The sequence below is a fragment of the Equus caballus genome, chromosome 14, assembly GCF_041296265.1.
Source record: "Equus caballus isolate H_3958 breed thoroughbred chromosome 14, TB-T2T, whole genome shotgun sequence".
NCBI lineage: Eukaryota > Metazoa > Chordata > Mammalia > Perissodactyla > Equidae > Equus > Equus caballus.
In genome coordinates this window covers 102,702,513-102,720,214 of record NC_091697.1, presented here as the reverse complement: position 1 = coordinate 102,720,214, position 17,702 = coordinate 102,702,513, and the positions used below count along the sequence as shown (strand labels likewise).

The window sequence follows — 17,702 nt, the reverse complement described above, 5'->3', positions numbered from 1 at the left end:
TCAGAAATTTGTCCCTTTTTTTGGGCTGTGACTATTTTCCAAAACAGATTAGATGTACTTCGATAATTGACTTAAACGAGATGTTAGAACTCAGCCCAAATACTATTTTAGTTTATTGGTGGTATTCATGCTTGTCTTAGAAAAATATTCGTGAAAATGAAACTTCTGGATTGTTGCATAAGGGTGTGGTGAGCTACTTGAGGTCAAGAGGAAGATCCTTCAGCAGAACGAGTGTATAACCTTGCCAAGATTTAGAAAGTTCCTGTCTTGTTCCTTTTTTGTAAAATTAGGTTTTCTTTAATATTTTGTTTTCTGTTTGGAGGAAACTAAGATATTTAAGGAAGGCAACAATTAAATGTTTGAATAATTTACCTATTAATTCATTCTATATTATAAATTCAGAGAAAGGAGTTATCACAAGACACCTTACAGTATAGATTAAGTCTGTTGGCAGTAAAATGGAAAGCTATTGAGCGCTTGAAATGTGGCTAGTCTGAATTGAGATGTACTATAAAAATGCAGGATAGTCTTGAGTTATGAAAGAATTTGTTGTTTGAAGTCAAAATGCATTTTCCCACTTAAGTTATGTTGAGCATGGTGGGTAGGTTCCCTGACCTACCCTCTAAAATTTAATGGATAAATTACTAGAAGAATTGGCTCTTCCTTGAAAATTGGTATGTGTTTGGGGCAGTTGTTTTCCTTTTACGTGAGGTAACAGTTTAAAATGCCTCCTGCAGCTTGATTCTCACTAGTTTCAGCCGTTTGTGATGGCATTCAGGCTTCCAACAGGATTTCTTCTGCTGGGTGTTGAAGTGTAGGGATGGGGATGCCTATGTGTGTTTGGGAAGAATGGCACTGCTGATAGAAATCCTTAGTGACATTTCTAGGGCCTACTTTACTGTTGTATTTTTTTTTTCTTTGGGGAGCGGCTGCCTGGTTCGTTTTCTGTTCTGCTAGTTTTTGCCATATGTGATTTTTGTCACATATAGTAGCAGGATCTGTACCTTTTGACAGAAGAACCAAGAGAAGAAAATTCCAAGCATTGGCATGCCCAAGTGGTCGTTTCTAACCATGGGGACATAGATAATTGATTTATGTAAAGAACTGCCTCTAACTAAGATAATTCAGGACATGAAGTAGACTGAGATCATAAGCCCTGAATTCTAACATAGTCCCTGCTGCTAATTCGTTGGTAACTTCAGGCAAACCGCCTAACGTCTCTGGGTGTCTTTTTTTTTATGTGTAACAATAGAGGCAGAGAGGAAGACGTTGAGTTAAATAATTTATAATATCAGTTTCTCTTTTGAAAATGGATAAAACTTTTAGCTCCAGGGACTGACTGGATATCATTGTGCTTAGTAGTTTACCTTTCTCTAATACTGCAAAGGCAGTTTCTGTACCATCAGACCTGTCTTTATTTTCTCTTGGTGTGCATGTCTTTTTTATCTTTTCCTTTTTCCTTTGCTTCTTACTGTCTTGTCTTTCTTGGAGCTCATTATCTGTCCTTTCCAGAACCAGTCTTCTTTGTTTCTAGTCTCACTTAATGATAACTGTTGCCTTCTATTCTCCTAGTGTCACTGGCTAGAAATACCTGAGTCCTCTTTGGCTCAAACAGCTTCTTTTCCTACATCTTATCAGTTACCACATCCTGTCTGTCACTTATGCCTCTAGACGATATTACCTTTTTGTCTGTCCTTTTCATTCGTACTAAACTGTCCTAATTCAGATACTCATATGACATAATACAATGGCCTATCTACTTACCTGTCTCCAATTTCTCTTCTTTAAACCTTTTTTTTCACTGCGACTAGAATTATTTTCCTAAAGCCGAGGTCAGGTTAGTCTCCTCTCCTTAGAGATGTGTACATTGATTATGCATTGCCTACTTGGTAGTGTGGCATGGGACCCTCCATGATTTGACTTCAGAATGTCTTTTGTTTTATTTTAACTTTTTTGTAAACTTATTTTTTAAGCAGTTTTAGTTTTACAGAAAAATTGAGCAGAAAGTTTAGAGTCCCCTTATACTTTCCCCCGGACTATCTTTTTAGTCTTATCCTCTAATGTGCCATTGGCTCCAGCTCAGGTCATCTAGTCACTAACCCCCAACCCAATTGAGACCACCTCCCCTGAGCCTTTTATCTGTCATTGAATGGAGTTGAGAGAGACTGGGCATGGTCATAATCCCTGGCTTCTCTAGGTTATGCTCGTGTTCACTGGGGCAAGATGAACCTCTCATGCTAGATATATTCATTTTCTATTGCTGTGTAACAAATTACTACAAACTTAGTGGCTTGAAAAAACACATTTATTATTTCACAGTTTCTGTGGGTCAGGAGTCCAGGCATAGCTTAACTGGGTCATTTACTCAGGGTTTCACAAGGCTGTGATCAAGGGGTTGTCTGGGCTGCATTCTTATCTGGAGGCTTGATTGGGAAAGAATCTGCTTCCGAGATTATTCAGGTTTTTGGCAGAATTAATGTCCTTGTGATTGGATGAGTGAGGGCTCCAGCTTTTTGCTGAATATCAGTTGGAGACTGCCCTCAGGTCGCAGGTGCCATCTGCAGTTCTTAGAGACTGCATAGTTCCTTGCGATGTAGGTTTCTCCACCATGGCCACTTCAAGTCTCAGCAAGTCTTTCACGCTAGTCTGCTATCTCTAGTCTCCATTTCTTCATCCCATTTAAAAGGGTCAGAGTGGAGCCTCCAGAACACCTATCCCAACATGTGTCTGGCTTAAGTTTATCAGGACTAATGTCTTTATGCCCTTGATTCCTATTTGTGTCAATCTCTACAAGAAACTCTATAGACTCCCAGAATACGTCTCATCTCCTGGATTTTAATCCTCGTGATGCTCTGCACACTCCTTGTTCTGTATCCTTCTATTTCCTTAATTCCTGAAACTTCCCATTGTGTTCTCTGGGAGTCACAGTTCATCTTCATCAAAATCCCCTCTATCCTTATTTTTTTCTCTGAATGTTTTTTCTTTTGCTCTGTGGAAACTGGCCTTTCTATAAGGACACTGCTTTCCCTGCAACTTTCTGAAAAATCAGCTGCTTTTTCTCTCACAGTTCTCAGACAACTGGGCATAAAGGTGAGGTAGATATCTTGTTTCTCATTGCTACTTCCAGACGTTCTTCCTCCTTCCTGTCTTAAAAATTCCCACCATTGAATCTCATGCCATCAGCTTATATTTGGGTACCACCATTCACTGTGGCTCCATTACTGAGTCCTGAATTTCTACCTCTTCTTTTTCTTTTTTTTATTCCTTAATTTTTTTTTTTTTTTTTTAAGATTTATTTTTTTTCCTTTTTCTCCCCAAAGCCCCTCGGTACATAGTTGTATATTCTTCACTGTGGGTCCTTCTAGTTGTGGTATGTGGGACGCTGTCTCAGCGTGGCTTGATGAGTAGTGCCATGTCTGCACCCAGGATTCGAACTGACGAAACACCGGGCTGCTTGCAGCGGAGCGCATGAGCTTAACCACTCGGCCACGGGGCCAGCCCCTTTATTCCTTAATTTTAGTGTTTGGTTCACCATTACTCTTTCTAACACTATTCCTAGCTTGAATTCTTAGTGGTAGTCTTTCCGACACTGACCCTCTCAGTGCCTTGACCTCATTTCTTCCATTGATTTTTGCCTTCCATGTTATCTCAAGTCACTCACTCCCATGGTCATATTGTAGACTCATTATAATCACTTACTCTTCCATAATCTTGATTTCATCTATCTTTTTAGTCACTCCTCTAGTTCCTCAATTTCAGTACATCTTTCAACTCTACCAGGACCTCTAATTTGTTGATCCTACTGATGAGGATTATTTTGGGCTAGTTACTTTTGAAAGCTGCAGACAGGAAAGAAACTCTGAAGGGTGGAATTTGCTTGCCCTTTGTTGAGAGACTTTTGCATTTGTGAAGGAAGTCTCCATCTGTGGGGGTGTCTCCCTCTGTGCACCAGGAGGAAGGGGGGATGACCTTATCTCTGGAAACTCGCAATGGGGAAGGCAAGGACTTAAGTCTGCATAATAATCTTGCTCTTGTTTGCTGTACTTGTCTGGTAACCTCATGTAACTGACCTCCCCCTCCCCCCCCCAACATCCTCTTTGTCTTTAACTGAAGATGATATGGTGGTGGCTTCAGCTGTTTACTTAATCCGATTTGATTCTTATCTAAAGTTATAGGACCACCCAATAACCAGACCCCACCTGCACTGATACCATTTTAATGACTTTTTTTTTTTACATGTTCTTTCCTTTGTCTTGTAAAGCGATAACTCACATACCTATACCTTAAATTTAGCCCTACCCTCAACCCATGTTTGCAGCTCTTCACTGCCCATGGATCCTGTCCCCATGCCTGCAGCTCTTTACTGCCCATGGGTCCTGTCCCCATGCTATTCCATACTATTCTCTGAATAAAAGAGCACTGCTGTCAGACCTTGAGAGTCCAAGAAATCTCTTTTGACTCCTCGACTCACCAAGCCCGCATCACTACTATGTGACTGTCCATTATCCACCTCTTGTTCTCTCCTCTCAGCTTAAATTCCACATTCAGTCATTATGATCACTCCCTTGCATACACCTCAACTCCCTTGACTTCCCGTCACCCCCTTACTTTGGCCACAATCCTTTGGCTAAAACGCAAGTGCTGGTTAAATATAACTCTGTCTACTCTCTGCCCTTATCCTAGCAGCTAAATATGGCTGGAGAAACCATGCTGAAGGGTCTTACTTTCAATTGTAGTGACCAGTTCTAAATTGTACTGAATATTCTAGTTATTTAATTGTCCGCTCTCTTCTCTCCTTGTCTTTAAAGTCTCCTCCCCTGTCTTCACTCTCAGCTGATGACCTTGCTTATTTCACTGAGAAAATTGAAGCAATCACTAGAGAACATCCCCAGGCGCCCACTACCACATCCATCTACCTACCAGCTTTTATACCCATATACTCTGCTTTCCTGCCTGTTATTTATAGAATAACTGCCAGCTTCTGTCGAAAGCCATTCCCTTGATTTGTGCACTAGATTCCATCCACTCTCACCTGAAGAACTCTTCTAAATCACCCCCTCCTACACCATTAGTTTTTTTCACTTTCTACTGAATCATTCATATCATCATAAAAACATGTTGTGTTTTCTCCTCTTAGAAAAAGAATCATGAAAATTTATTCATTTATTTTAACAGCTTTATTGAGATATAATTAATATACCGTACACCCATTTAAAGTGTACAATTCACTGTTGTTATTGTAGTCATAGAGTTGCACAACCCTTACCAAATTCTAATTTTAGAATATTTTTGTCCCTCCCACCCACCTGTACCCTTTAGCACTCACTTCACATTCCCTCTCTGTCTCCAGACCTAGGCAATTACTAATTTACTTTCTGTCTCTATATAATTGCCTGTTCTGGGCATTTCATGCAATATGCGGTCTTTTGTGACTGATTTCTTTCACGTAACATAATGTTTTCAAGGTTCAGCTATGTTGTGGCATGTATCAGTACATCATTCTTTCTTAGTGATTTTTATACCACGTTTTATTTATGCGTTTATCAGTTGATGGGCATTTAGGTTGTTTCCAATTTTTGGCTGCTGTGAGCATTTATGTACTAGTGTCTTGTGCCAGTCCCAGCCTATCAGTTACCAAGGTTGTCATTGGACTGGCCCTTGCGGTTCTTATTATGATTGCAAGATACCCTTCAGCAGTAACCTTCAGGAAACTGAAAAAATAAAGGTTTATTACTTACAAGACCTGGCAATTTTACAGCACAGCTGGGGCCACACAGCAAGATTGCAGGTAGAGAGAGGGAGAGAGTGCACAAGGGCCTGGGGTTCTGCTTTTATTGGGGTCTAGGGTGGGGGCGGGCCTAGGGTTTTGCTGGCTCACTCTTTATTGGTGAATTTAAAACATAAGAATGGGAATTTAAAGCACCTCGGTAGAGGAAAAAAAATGAGCCGCCCAAATGGTCAGTTACTGAAATCAACTAAGATGTGTAAAACAAAGGAGCCTCAGTGAGGGGAGGCCACCTGGCTCTTTATCTAGTCATGTGGCTGGCAATACACCCTCTTTGAAATGGATGCCTTGGCAATCGAAACTTAAGTCAGGCACTGCATTACAAAAAAGAAAACCTAACTGTCATGGCTTACAAGACAACTCATTTTTGTGTGGATGTATGTTTTCATTTCTCTTGGATGTATACCTAGGAGTGGAATTGCAGAGTTGTATGATAACTCTATTTTAATATTTTGAGGAGCTACCAGACTCTTTTCCAAAGCAGCTGCACCATTTTACATTCCCATCAGCAGTGTATAAGGGTTCCAGTTTCTCCACATCCTTGCCACTGTTTGTTATTTCTGACTTTTTGCTCATAGCCATCTTAGTAGATGTGAACTGATATCTCCTGGTGGTTTTGATTTGCATTTCCCTGATGGCCAGTGATGTTGAACATCTTTTCAAGTGCTTATTGGCCATTTGTATGTCTTCTTTGGAGAAATGTCCAGATCCTTTGTCCATTTTTAAATTGGGTTGTCTTTTTAATATTGAATTGTAAAAGTTTGCTATATATTCTGGCTACAAGTCCCTTACCAAACATGTGATTTGCTAATATTTTCTCCCATTCTGTGGGATGTCTTTTCACTTTCTTGATAGTTGTTCTTTGATACACAGAAGTTTTAAATTCTGATCTCAAATTTGTCTGTTTTTTCTTTGGTTGCTTATGTGTTTGGTGTCATATCTAAGAAACCTTTGCCTAACTCAAAGTCATAAAGAGTTACTCTTATGTTTTCTTCTAAGAGTTGTATAGTTTTATTGCTAACATTTAGGTTTGTGATCTGTGTTGAATTAATTTTTGTGTATGGTGTGGGATAGCTGTCAAACTTCATTCATTTGTATGTGGATATCCACTTGTTACAGCACCATTTGTTGAAAAGACGATTCTTTCCCCTCAGATTATCTTGGCACTCTTGTTGAAAATCAATTGATAATAAATGTAAAGGTTTGTTTTTGGACTCACTTCTATTCTGTGTTGATCTATATGTCTATCCTTAGGCTAGTACCACACTGGCTTGATTACTATAACTCTGTAACAAAACTTTATCTTGACCTCATTTCTCCTTCCAGTCCATTTCTGGCATCCCTTTCCCTGAAAAACTTTCTCTGCTCCCGTTGCTGCAGGTATCCTCTAAAGAATTGTCTACTTGTTTTTTTTCTCATCCCCTCCTCCTAAAAGATACTTCAGTAAGGGTTTTGCTCCCAACACTCCACCAAAACACACTTGTCAAGGTAGCCATTGACTTCCATATTGCTAAATCTGGTGGTAAATTTTCAGTCTTAACCGTACTCAATTTATCCTCAGCAGTGACACTTGATCACTATCTCATTCTTAGAACACTTTCTTCATTTGGCTTTCAGAGCACTTGAGTTTTGCATTCTTAGTTTTCTTTGCTAGTTTCTCTCCTACCTCTGCCCACTTCACCCCCAATATTGGAGTGTACCAGGAGTTAAAGCTTTGCTTCTCTTCTCTCTTTATGCTCATCAAATAGTGATTTCATCCAGTCTTACAGCTTTAAATGCCATCTACATGCTGATGACTCCCAGGTGTACATCTCCAGCACAGACCTCTGTTCTGAACACCAGGCTCATGTATTCAGCTGCCTGCTAGACATATCTACCTGGAGTCTTAGAAATTGCAAGTTAAAAACTGAAGTGAGTCCCCTGCCCTTGGCCTACTCATTTTCAGTCTTCTCATCTTTATCCTACTAGTTGCTTAGGGGAAACTTTGGCGGTATTTCACTCTTTCCATTTCCTTATATCTCACATCATTCTGTCAGGAAATCCTGTTGGTTCTCCCTTAAAAATACATCCAGAAGTGGCTTATCTCCATGGCCACCACTGTCATCCTTTGCCTGATTACTGCAGTGGTGGTTTCCTGACTACTCTCCCTCCTTCCACCTTTGCCCCATTTCAGTCTATCTTCAACTCGGTAGCCAGAATGATGCCTTAAAAAAATATCTGTCATTTCAGTCTCCTGCTTAGAACTGTTCACTAACTTTTAATTTTCTTCAGAGTAAAAGAAAGAGCCCTTAATCTGTTCCCTAATACCCCTCTGTTCTTTATCTGCTCACACTCTTTCCCTCCTCTGTTCCTGTCCAGCATACTGGCCCTCCTCGTATGTGCCAGGCATTCTCCTGACTTTGCACTGGCTGCTCTGTCTGCGTGAGGTGGTCTTCCTCCCAGATACCTGAAAGGATGACTTCTTCACTTCCATGAAGTCTCTGCTCAAATATTGGCTTTCCTAACCCCTTTAGTAAAATTATCCCCACTCAGCCTTTACTCACAACCACTTTACTCTGTTCTTTTTTTGGTTGTTCCATAAAATTTATTGCTTTCTAAGATACTCTAATATATTTGTTTATTATATGTATTGTTTATCTTCCATTGAGGGTAGGAATGGTTACCTGTTTTGTTCGTTAATGTATCCCGTGTCTATAACTCTTTGTGGCACAGTGTAGTTGGTCAGTAATTGTTTGCTGAATATATGAATGAATATGTATGGTCACGCTTCTGTTCTTTATGTGCCTTTATGTGTTCTACTTGGATGTTTCCACCATTGTATATCCCTTCTTTCCTCCTTTTCTGCTCCTCCTCCCCCAATTATTCTAATCTTTAAAAGCCTATTTTAAAATGGTTATCTATCCTGATAAAATTATTTCTGATTGTCCTGATTCTGATATTAGTATGTGTAATTTTCACCACCCTTAATAACAAGGGAATCTGTGTTAAGCATAGCCACAATTCTCATCTGCTCAGTCAGAGACTGATAAAGTCAATGAAAGCTGCAGAAAATTTTAGGTTTCTTTGTGCAGTCTCTCCATTAGGTGAAAGAATAGGACAGTGGTTTAGAGAAGCTGTAAACTTTGTTGTCTTAGAGGGGAATTCTCGAGTTTCAAGGTGTCTAGAAATCACCCTGGGGAGCTTACTAAAAATGTGAGCTTGTTAAAAATGCAAATCTCTTTTCCTCAACTCCTGAGTTTTTGAATCAGTATGTCCATGGTGGGGCCCAGATCTGCATTTTCAGTTAGCATCAGGGGTTTCTGATGCAGGAGGTCTAGGAACACATTAAGAAACATTGCTTTAGACCCTCAGCGTACTTAGGAACTTTATTGCTTCATAGATGGAAGAGAAAGAGCAGGAAAAAGGAAGGAGAAATATTCTTGAATAGGTGTTTAGAATATGGAAGACAACCAGGAAGGAGAACATACATTTTTTTATGCACGAGAAAGGCAACTCATGGCCCTCCCATGCCTTGATTCAGTCATTTGTTTAATAATGAAACCCCTTTGGAATTTCTAGTGCGGAGAACTCACTCTATTATAGAAGAGTCCATCCACTATTGTATCACCATGGTTATTGTAATGTTCTTGATTCTACTGAGCCAATATATATCTTCCTATGATTTTTATCTATTGGTCCTAGTTGACTTCTCCAAAGCCACACAGAACAGGCAAATGTAGTAAGGTAATTCATATTATAATATAGAAGAATTGGAAACAACCTGTGTCCATTGATGGATGAATGGATAAAGAAAATGTGATATTTATACAATGGAATATTATTCGACCATGAAAAAGAAAGAAATATTGCCATTTGTGATAACGTGGATGGACCTTGAGGGCATTATGGTAAGTGATATAAGTTAGACAGCGAAAGACAAATGCCTTATATGTGGAATCTAAAAAAAAAAACCCAAAACCCCAAAAACCTAGCTCACAGATACAGAGAACAGATTGGTGGTTACGAGAGGCAGGGGTATGGGGTGAGCCAAGTGAGTGAAGGGGGTCAGAAGGTACAAGCATCCAGTTGTAAAATAAGTAAGTCGTGAGGATGTAATGTACAGCATGGTGACTATAGTTAATAATACTGTACTGCATATTTGAGAGTTGCTGAGAGAATAGATCTTAAAAGTTCTCATCACAAGAAAATTTTTTTTAACTAGACTCATTTTGGTGATCATTTCGCAATATATACAAATATTGAGTCATTATGTGGTACACCTGAAACTAATATAACATTATATGTCAGTTATACCTCAATAAAAGAATAAATACATAAAAGAGTTATAACCCCTTAACTTTCACAGAGATATTTTTTTTTTTAAAGATTTTATTTTTTCCTTTTTCTCCCCAAAGCCCCCCAGTACATAGTTGTATATTCTTCGTTGTGGGTCCTTCTAGTTGTGGCATGTGGGACGCTGCCTCAGCGTGGTTTGATGAGCAGTGCCATGTCCGCGCCCAGGATTTGAACCAACGAAACACTGGGCCGCTTGCAGTGGAGCGCGTGAACTTAACCACTCGGCCACGGGGCCAGCCCCCAAGAGATATTTTAAAATATAGTCTATTTCTAACTTGTAAAATTTCATCCACCCATGGGAGAAGGATAAACAGCCTTGCTCCACTAGCCTTTGTGTTTAATCTGCCCCCAAGGTCGCTTTCCCCCATCCTCCTGGCTTGTCTCAGTCTGTTCCTCTGTCTCCATCTCTGCACCTTCTGCTTTCCTCAGTGCTTCAGGTTTTCCGCAGGGGCTGCCCAAGCAGTGGCATTCAGTTTCAGGGTTGTCAGGGGAAGAGGGACCGATCTTACTCCAGTACATCCAGTTGCACTAGAGTGCCCTCTTTTTTTCTGCAGATAGGTTGACTTTCCTTCTATATCCCGGAGTTTTGATGAGTGTAAAATCAAGATGACATACTCGGAAGGGGTCCAGTGAGGCAGAAAGATACTCCTTGCGTCTTGCGTTTTCCTTCTGGTATCATTTTTCCTGTTCCTAAAGTAGAAGTTCCTCGAGTGAGGCTCTGTTGGTAGTAACTCTTTCAGTATTCATCATCATCTTTTCACCGTAGTTCTCAAAGGCTCATCTCACCAGAGTTGGAGGTCTCCATTGACAGTTGTCTTCTCTGTCAGTTTGGTATGTTCTACTTGGGCTCCTATTGTTACTGTTTGGAAGTTAGCTTTCAGTCTTAGTCACATTCCTTTGTGTAGGTATTGTCTTTTTTTTCTCTTGCTGTTTTTAAGATCTCCTGTTCTTAGGGTTTGCTCTTTCACGTGTGTAGGTGTTAATCTTTTAAAAATCTGGTTTAGGCTTTGGAGTTTTGAATCTGAGAGTGAGTGTCCTCACATTGTTTTTGAATGTTGACTCCCTCATTCCCTCTGTTCTCTTCGTCTAGAACTCTTAGTTGTTAGACCCTCTCACAAGAGATTGTCATCTCTCTTAACTTCTGTTTTCCATTTTTTTGGTCTCTGTTCTGCATCTGTACAGTTTCTTTAGATCCACTTCCATTTCCCTAATTATCTTTTCATCTTTGTATAGTTTGCAGTTTAACTTGTGTAGTAAATTTATAATTTCAATTATTGCAGTTTTCATTTCTACGAGTTCCATTTATATCATTTTAAGATGATGTTTTGTAAATTCTGATATCTCGTTGCTTAGTGATACTTTTATTATTGTCTTTTATTTCTTTATTGAAGATACCTATTTTATATTTTGTATCTTTGAATCCCAGTATCCTGGGTGTTATTCTATAGTGTATGTCTGTGGACGTTTGCTCATGATGGCTTATTTCGTTCTATGTTTGAATCATGAGCCAAAGTTTCTTGGAACTTCATCTGTGGAAGCTCTTTGAAGCCTGGTTTTAAAGTGTGTTCCTCTACTTTTTGCCAGGTGCCTGAGGTCACCACCAACCTGGGATCCCTTGAAATGAAAATTTCAGCTTGGATTATTTTGTGGTTAGTGTGAATTCTGGCCCCAAGTCTGCAAGTTGATAGGTTCATGATTTGGAATTCTCAGGGAAGATTTCTAATTTTTTTCCTTATTTATCCAAAGTCAAGGGCAAGAAAGGCAAGTATTCGTACTATTTCTTTTTGTGAAGCTGGTATTTCTCTTACTTGCTTTTTGGGGAGTCTTGGCTTTATGAAGGGATCTCTGATTTTGCCTTGCACTGGCTCCCAGGCTTTGTCTCCAGCTTACTGAATGAACCCCAGTATTTTGTGAATGGCGTGGATCAAGGCTCTTTGTTTGGATTTACAGTTTTTCCTACATTCTGGCCTCCCAGATTTCCTGTCAGCTTAGTTATGTTTAAGATATTATTTGAATGAAGTTTGATCTAGCATTTTTAGGTATCATGTACAGAGGGGTCTCTACAGATGTGTGGCTTACTGTGTTGCCAGAAATGGAATTCTTGAGTGGATTGTTTTATTAATTTTCTTTTTCCTCATATGTGCAAAAGTGAAAATTGGAGAAGAATTAGGAGTCATCATTAGAATAGGTCTTTAATAATTATGGAAGAGCTGTACTTGGCTTGAAGTGGCTAAACAGGTATGTTGTGGCTGAAGAAAATACTGGGTCCCTGAGCTGGACAGAGATCTAGCTAACATCTACAGCTTTGAAGAAATGATCAGAATAGCAGCTATCGTGTTATTGTCAGTGCACTTAGAGATTTGTGCTTCTCCAGCATTCTCATCCTTGCTATACACAAGCAGCTACCACCTCGGGTATATAAAATTACTAGCTTTAACCCAGCCTTCATCCTTATCTAGTAATTTATTGTACTTAACACTTCATTTGTTGTTTAAAACAGTAAAGAATTTATAGTAAGAGTTCAACTGAGTGAATTCTTGGGTAATTTGTGTGCGTTTCCTGAAGTGTGCTGCCAGACGAACTTTGCCAGACGTTTTATTTGGTGGTGGTTTTGTTGTTGCTCTGTATTAAACCAAGAGAGTGGGACTTTAGCTCCCTGCTTTTCTAGCGGGAGAATAGGATTAGCTTCAGTGTTTCTGCTTGTCAATATGAGATATTGGGGTGGGGGAACAGGCAATTGGAACAGAGAGTTTATAGTTCTTTTGGTAACAGATTATAGTGGAGATAAGAAAATATAAGAAAAAGCTTTTTTAAAATCCCACTATCCAGAAATAATCCCTATTAACATTTTGGTATATTTTAATTATATTTTTAAATAAAAAATTGGGGTTATACTGTATATATAGTTTGTTTTATAATTTGTTTTTATCACTTCTTATTGGTACAAGCTTTCCTCATTTCATTAGATATCTTTCAGAACTTTTAAATAGCTGCATTATATACTCTCCTATGGATGGATCATAATTTATCTAGCCATTTTCTTATTGTTGGACATTTGGGTTGTTTCTAACTTTTTTCTTTTATAGATAATGTTGTAGTGAGAATTCTTGACATACACATATTTGTGTATATTTGGGATCATTTCCTTATGATCTTTTTAAAGACTAGCTATTGATGGGTTATAGGCATAAATACTTCTGTGGCTTGTACATGATGCCAGGTTGTGCTCCGGGATTGTTACATGAACTAGTCTGTACTCCCACTGTCAGGTGTGGGGATACCCATTTTACCACATCTTTTCCAAAATGTAGTAATCTTATGGTAATAATCATTAAAAAAAATAGATAAAATTTGCATTTCTTTGATAACTAATGAGGTTGGCATTTCTGATATGTTTATTTTCCTTTTATAAGCTGCCTGTTCAGTTTTTTAGACTTTTTCCCCCAATAACATATTCCTCTATTTCTTAATGATTTGTACGTAATGAGATGTATTAACTGACTGTTGTGTGTATTGTTTATTATTTATATTTTGCTTTTTAATCTTGCTTATGAATACTTTATATCATCAAAGTTCTGAATTTTTATGTAGTCAGATATGTTATTGTCTTTATGGTTTCTCTCTCCTTACCCCTTCTAAATGTTTGGAATGACTTTTCTCCAACCCAAGATCAGATAGTCATCTATATTCTATATACTATACAATATTCTAGTCTTTATAGTTTTTTTTTTTTTTTTACATTGGACTTTAATCCATTTGAATTTCTTCTGGTGAGATATAGGGATCTGATTTTTTCCCCCCAAATATTTAAATAATTGTCCTAGCACCATTTATTGATAATCTTTTCTGTTCCTACTGCTTTACTTTATATATACACCATTATTACCAAAATATTATACCAAATGTACTGTAATTCCAAATTTTGTTATTTAAGGCTTTACATTTTCCTATCTAATGGTTTTGAAATATGACACTAGGTTTGCACTTCTTGATTACTAGTGAGATTGAACCATTAATTCATACTTTCATCGGCCATTCCTGTTTTCTCTTCTTTGTATTCCCTGTTCAGATCTTTTGCCCGTTTTTTTATTAGTTTGTGTTTTTACGGATTTGTAACAGTTCTTTATGTATTTTGGGTAACATTATTTTGTTATATGCATAAACCAATTTTCCCCAGTCTGTGATTTGACTTTTCACTTTATTAAGTTTCAATATAGTTAAATTTGTGAATCGTAACTTTATGGTTTGTGTGTTTTCTAATCTTAATTTAACAAATACTTACTGAGTGGTTACTATGTTCCAGGCACTGTTTTAGACACTTGGGATGCATCATAGACAAAACACACAAAGATTTCTAGAGTTTTTACATTTGAGAAGCTCTTATGTACTCTGAGTTCATAAAAATACCTGTATTTTTTTCCTACAAGTTATTTTTGCTTTTTCACTTTTAGGTCATTAATCCACCCAGAAGTGACTTTTGTATGTAATGTGAAGTATGAAATCTCATTTAATTGTTGGATCAGGATAACCAGTTATCCCGCCACCATTTATTGGCTAATACATTATTTCTCTCTGTTTTGAGTGTCTCTTCTGTTGGATATCACGTTTCTGCATTTGTGTGGGTTTCTTTCTGTGTCCCTTCTGTTTATTGGTATATTTCTGTATCTTTGCCATCTGTACCACACTCTTAATTACTATATTCTTATAATAAGTCTTGATATCATAGGTCTGCCTACCTTATTCTTCTTCAGAATTGTTTGACCTCGTCTTAGCCCTTGGCTTTTCCATGTGAACTTTAGAGGCAGTTGTACTCCACTTCTATCTCTGGTTGTGCCTGGTTTCCTTTTCAGGGCTGCTGTTTGCTGTGTCAGGATAAAATCCTGCTACATCATGGTGTCTTGTGGCTTTAATAGTCTCATTTTTGGACTTCCCTTTGCAGCTGCTTGCTTGCATGCTTTCTTTCTCTCTTTTCTTTCTGTCTTCATGTCTTCTTTTTCTTATAACCATTTAAAAGAGTACTTTAAAAAGATATTTTTTCATTTAAAAATGTAGTATATTGAGAAGGCAAATAATAAAGAAGTGTATAAAGCAAAAGGTGCAAATCCCTCTGATACCAGTTTGCTGAGACCTTTCAGATATTTTCTGAGCGTGTATAATGAGTGTTATAAAAGTAAAAATGGGTCGTATGCATACTGTTCTGTAGTTTGCTTTATTTCATTTAGCATTTAAAAAGGCATTCTCATTCCTTTTGATGGCTGCGTTGTGTATAGATAGTCCTGCATCACTGATACCTTCTGAGAAATGCATCGTTATGTGATTCTGTGGTCGTGTGCGAACATCATGGAGTGTACTTACACAAGCCTAGGCTTGTGGGACCACCGTCGTATATGTGGTCTGTCATCGACCAAAAGGTTGTTATGTGGTGCTTGAATGTATAGTAATTTAACCAGTTCTCCTTTAATGTCCTTGTAGATATCTACCTACTTTTTGATCTTGCAGCTACTTTCAAATATTGCTGATTCTCAACGGTAAAGTGGAGATTGTGCAGTTTATTTTCCATCTCCCTGAGGCCTCCTCTCTTACTCTTTTCATGGAGTCTTAGTGGGGCTCTGTCAAGAGCTCTCCTCTCTACTTTTTAGGGCACTGGCACATAGCTTTCTTAAGAGGGCAGGGTGGATAGTTAACGTTGGTATAAATTCTTCAGTTTGGTGCTGTCTGTATTTTACTAAAAAGAAATACTTAAAGGTGTTATGTGTTTTTTTTAACATGGTATCCTGAAGGAGAGTGTTTGTGGTGTAGCGTTAGAGGTAGCATTTTGCTTTTTATTGATATTATGCCTTTTGAAAGAAGTTAAAGTTAGATCTCTGTGTTATGTAATTTGTCTTTTTCTTCATCTTCCTAGCCTCCACCAGGCAATGTGAAAATGCCTAATGTACCCAGTACACAACCAGCAATAATGAAACCAACAGAGGAACATCCAGCTTATACACAGATTGCAAAGGTTAGTTCATGTTACATGTATAAATTCATATTGGAAAATACAATATCAGTAACATTTACTTTCAGAACAAAATAATTCTTTGTATGTTGCATTCCTTATTTAATTTTTAACTTACTTTTGAGTCTAGATTATCTAGCGACATTGTCAACCTTATAATACTCATACTTCTTTTCCAGCTTGTAGCATTTTCTTTATTCCATTCTTAGTAATTGCCGAATACGTATATTATCTTGGTATACAATTTGTATAGTGAAATTTTTGTTGTATTTGGTCTTACTTTTTTAATGCACAACACCATTACAGTAACAGTGATAGAATAATAGATATTACTGGAAGAGAGTTATAATGGCTAAGCAAGGGACGGTGGTAGGATGTAGAAGGTGGCAAGAATATGGAAAAAAGGAGATAAATAAGAAGCCTGGTATCACATAAAGGTGAGTGGAGTTATAAACCAGAATTTCTTAACCATATCCTTCTTTTTCTCATTATCTTATAAAATATATATTCTTGCATTGGGAAACTTATGTACCATTTGGCCCAATTTATAAGAACCGATTCAGTTGCCCTTTTCTCCATTCATCTCTTTTCCACTGTTCCCTTTGCCTCTGTTCTTCACTCTCATTTAGGCACAGAGGTCACCTTAATTTCATTTTCCCAATTTCCTTATGACTCTGACTACTCTTACTGAGACAATTTTTTCCTATCCTAATGTGCCCAGCATTCCCACTGAGAGTTTTCATAAGTGAAAGACCAAAATGGGCCAAATATCTTCATAATATTTTCTGAAACTGTAATCTTCGGTGAATTCCTATCTTTTGGAAGAGCATTTTAATTAGATTTCTAGCATAGTAGAGGGAGAAGTAGGAGATAGCCTATCAGTGATACAAGTATTTTATCCTTCTGACGACTTGTTCACTTATTTTTTGTTTAGGAACATGCCTTGGCCCAAGCCGAACTCCTTAAGCGCCAGGAAGAACTAGAAAGAAAAGCAGCAGAATTAGATCGTCGAGAACGAGAAATGCAAAACCTCAGTCAACATGGTAGTGTTCAAAGAAGTTTGAAATAAAAATAACTTTTAAGCACTTTAAATTATGCCTATACTAGCTATAGGTCATTCGGTTTGTGGAGGAAATCCTGGCCTGTTTGCCTGTTCTAGCAAGGAAATCAGACAGCAGATTTCCTGCTTGGTACTCTGTAGCTCTCTGATCTTGGCTGATGTGCATAGTCTTTTGATAGATTAGAACAGTGTTAGCCTTATCACACCACAGAAAGCGAATACAAATGTGATAATTTTGGTTTATTCTAAGGCTAGGAGCCTTTGATTCTGCGCTTGGGCCTTCTGTGCGTGTGTATTGAAGCGTTATGAGTACATGGGAGCATGCCCTACATTTGACTCTTAATTAATTTCTGGTTTATTCAGCCTAGTTTCAAATTATCTTCCCCTATCCTCACAAGTATATCATATCTGTTGAATGATGTTTAAAAAAACATGTCTCTGGTGACTTTAGGAAGCCTGGGGTGTTTGGAGGATGCCAAAGAAATAAATAAGTGCTGACTTGACTATTTGCTGTGAAATCTATT

The 17,702-nt window shown here is 38.1% G+C and overlaps 1 protein-coding gene across 1 annotated transcript in view; it reads left to right on the top strand.

The window, feature by feature from the left end:
* SCAMP1 (secretory carrier membrane protein 1) overlaps positions 1 to 17,702 on the top strand; it is an 82,389-nt gene that overhangs the window by 26,186 nt on the left and 38,501 nt on the right. The window contains exons 3-4 of the mRNA XM_023618123.2: positions 16,023 to 16,121; positions 17,053 to 17,161. Coding sequence (XP_023473891.1) covers positions 16,023 to 16,121; positions 17,053 to 17,161 — 208 coding nt within the window. The remainder of the gene's footprint in view (positions 1 to 16,022; positions 16,122 to 17,052; positions 17,162 to 17,702) is intronic.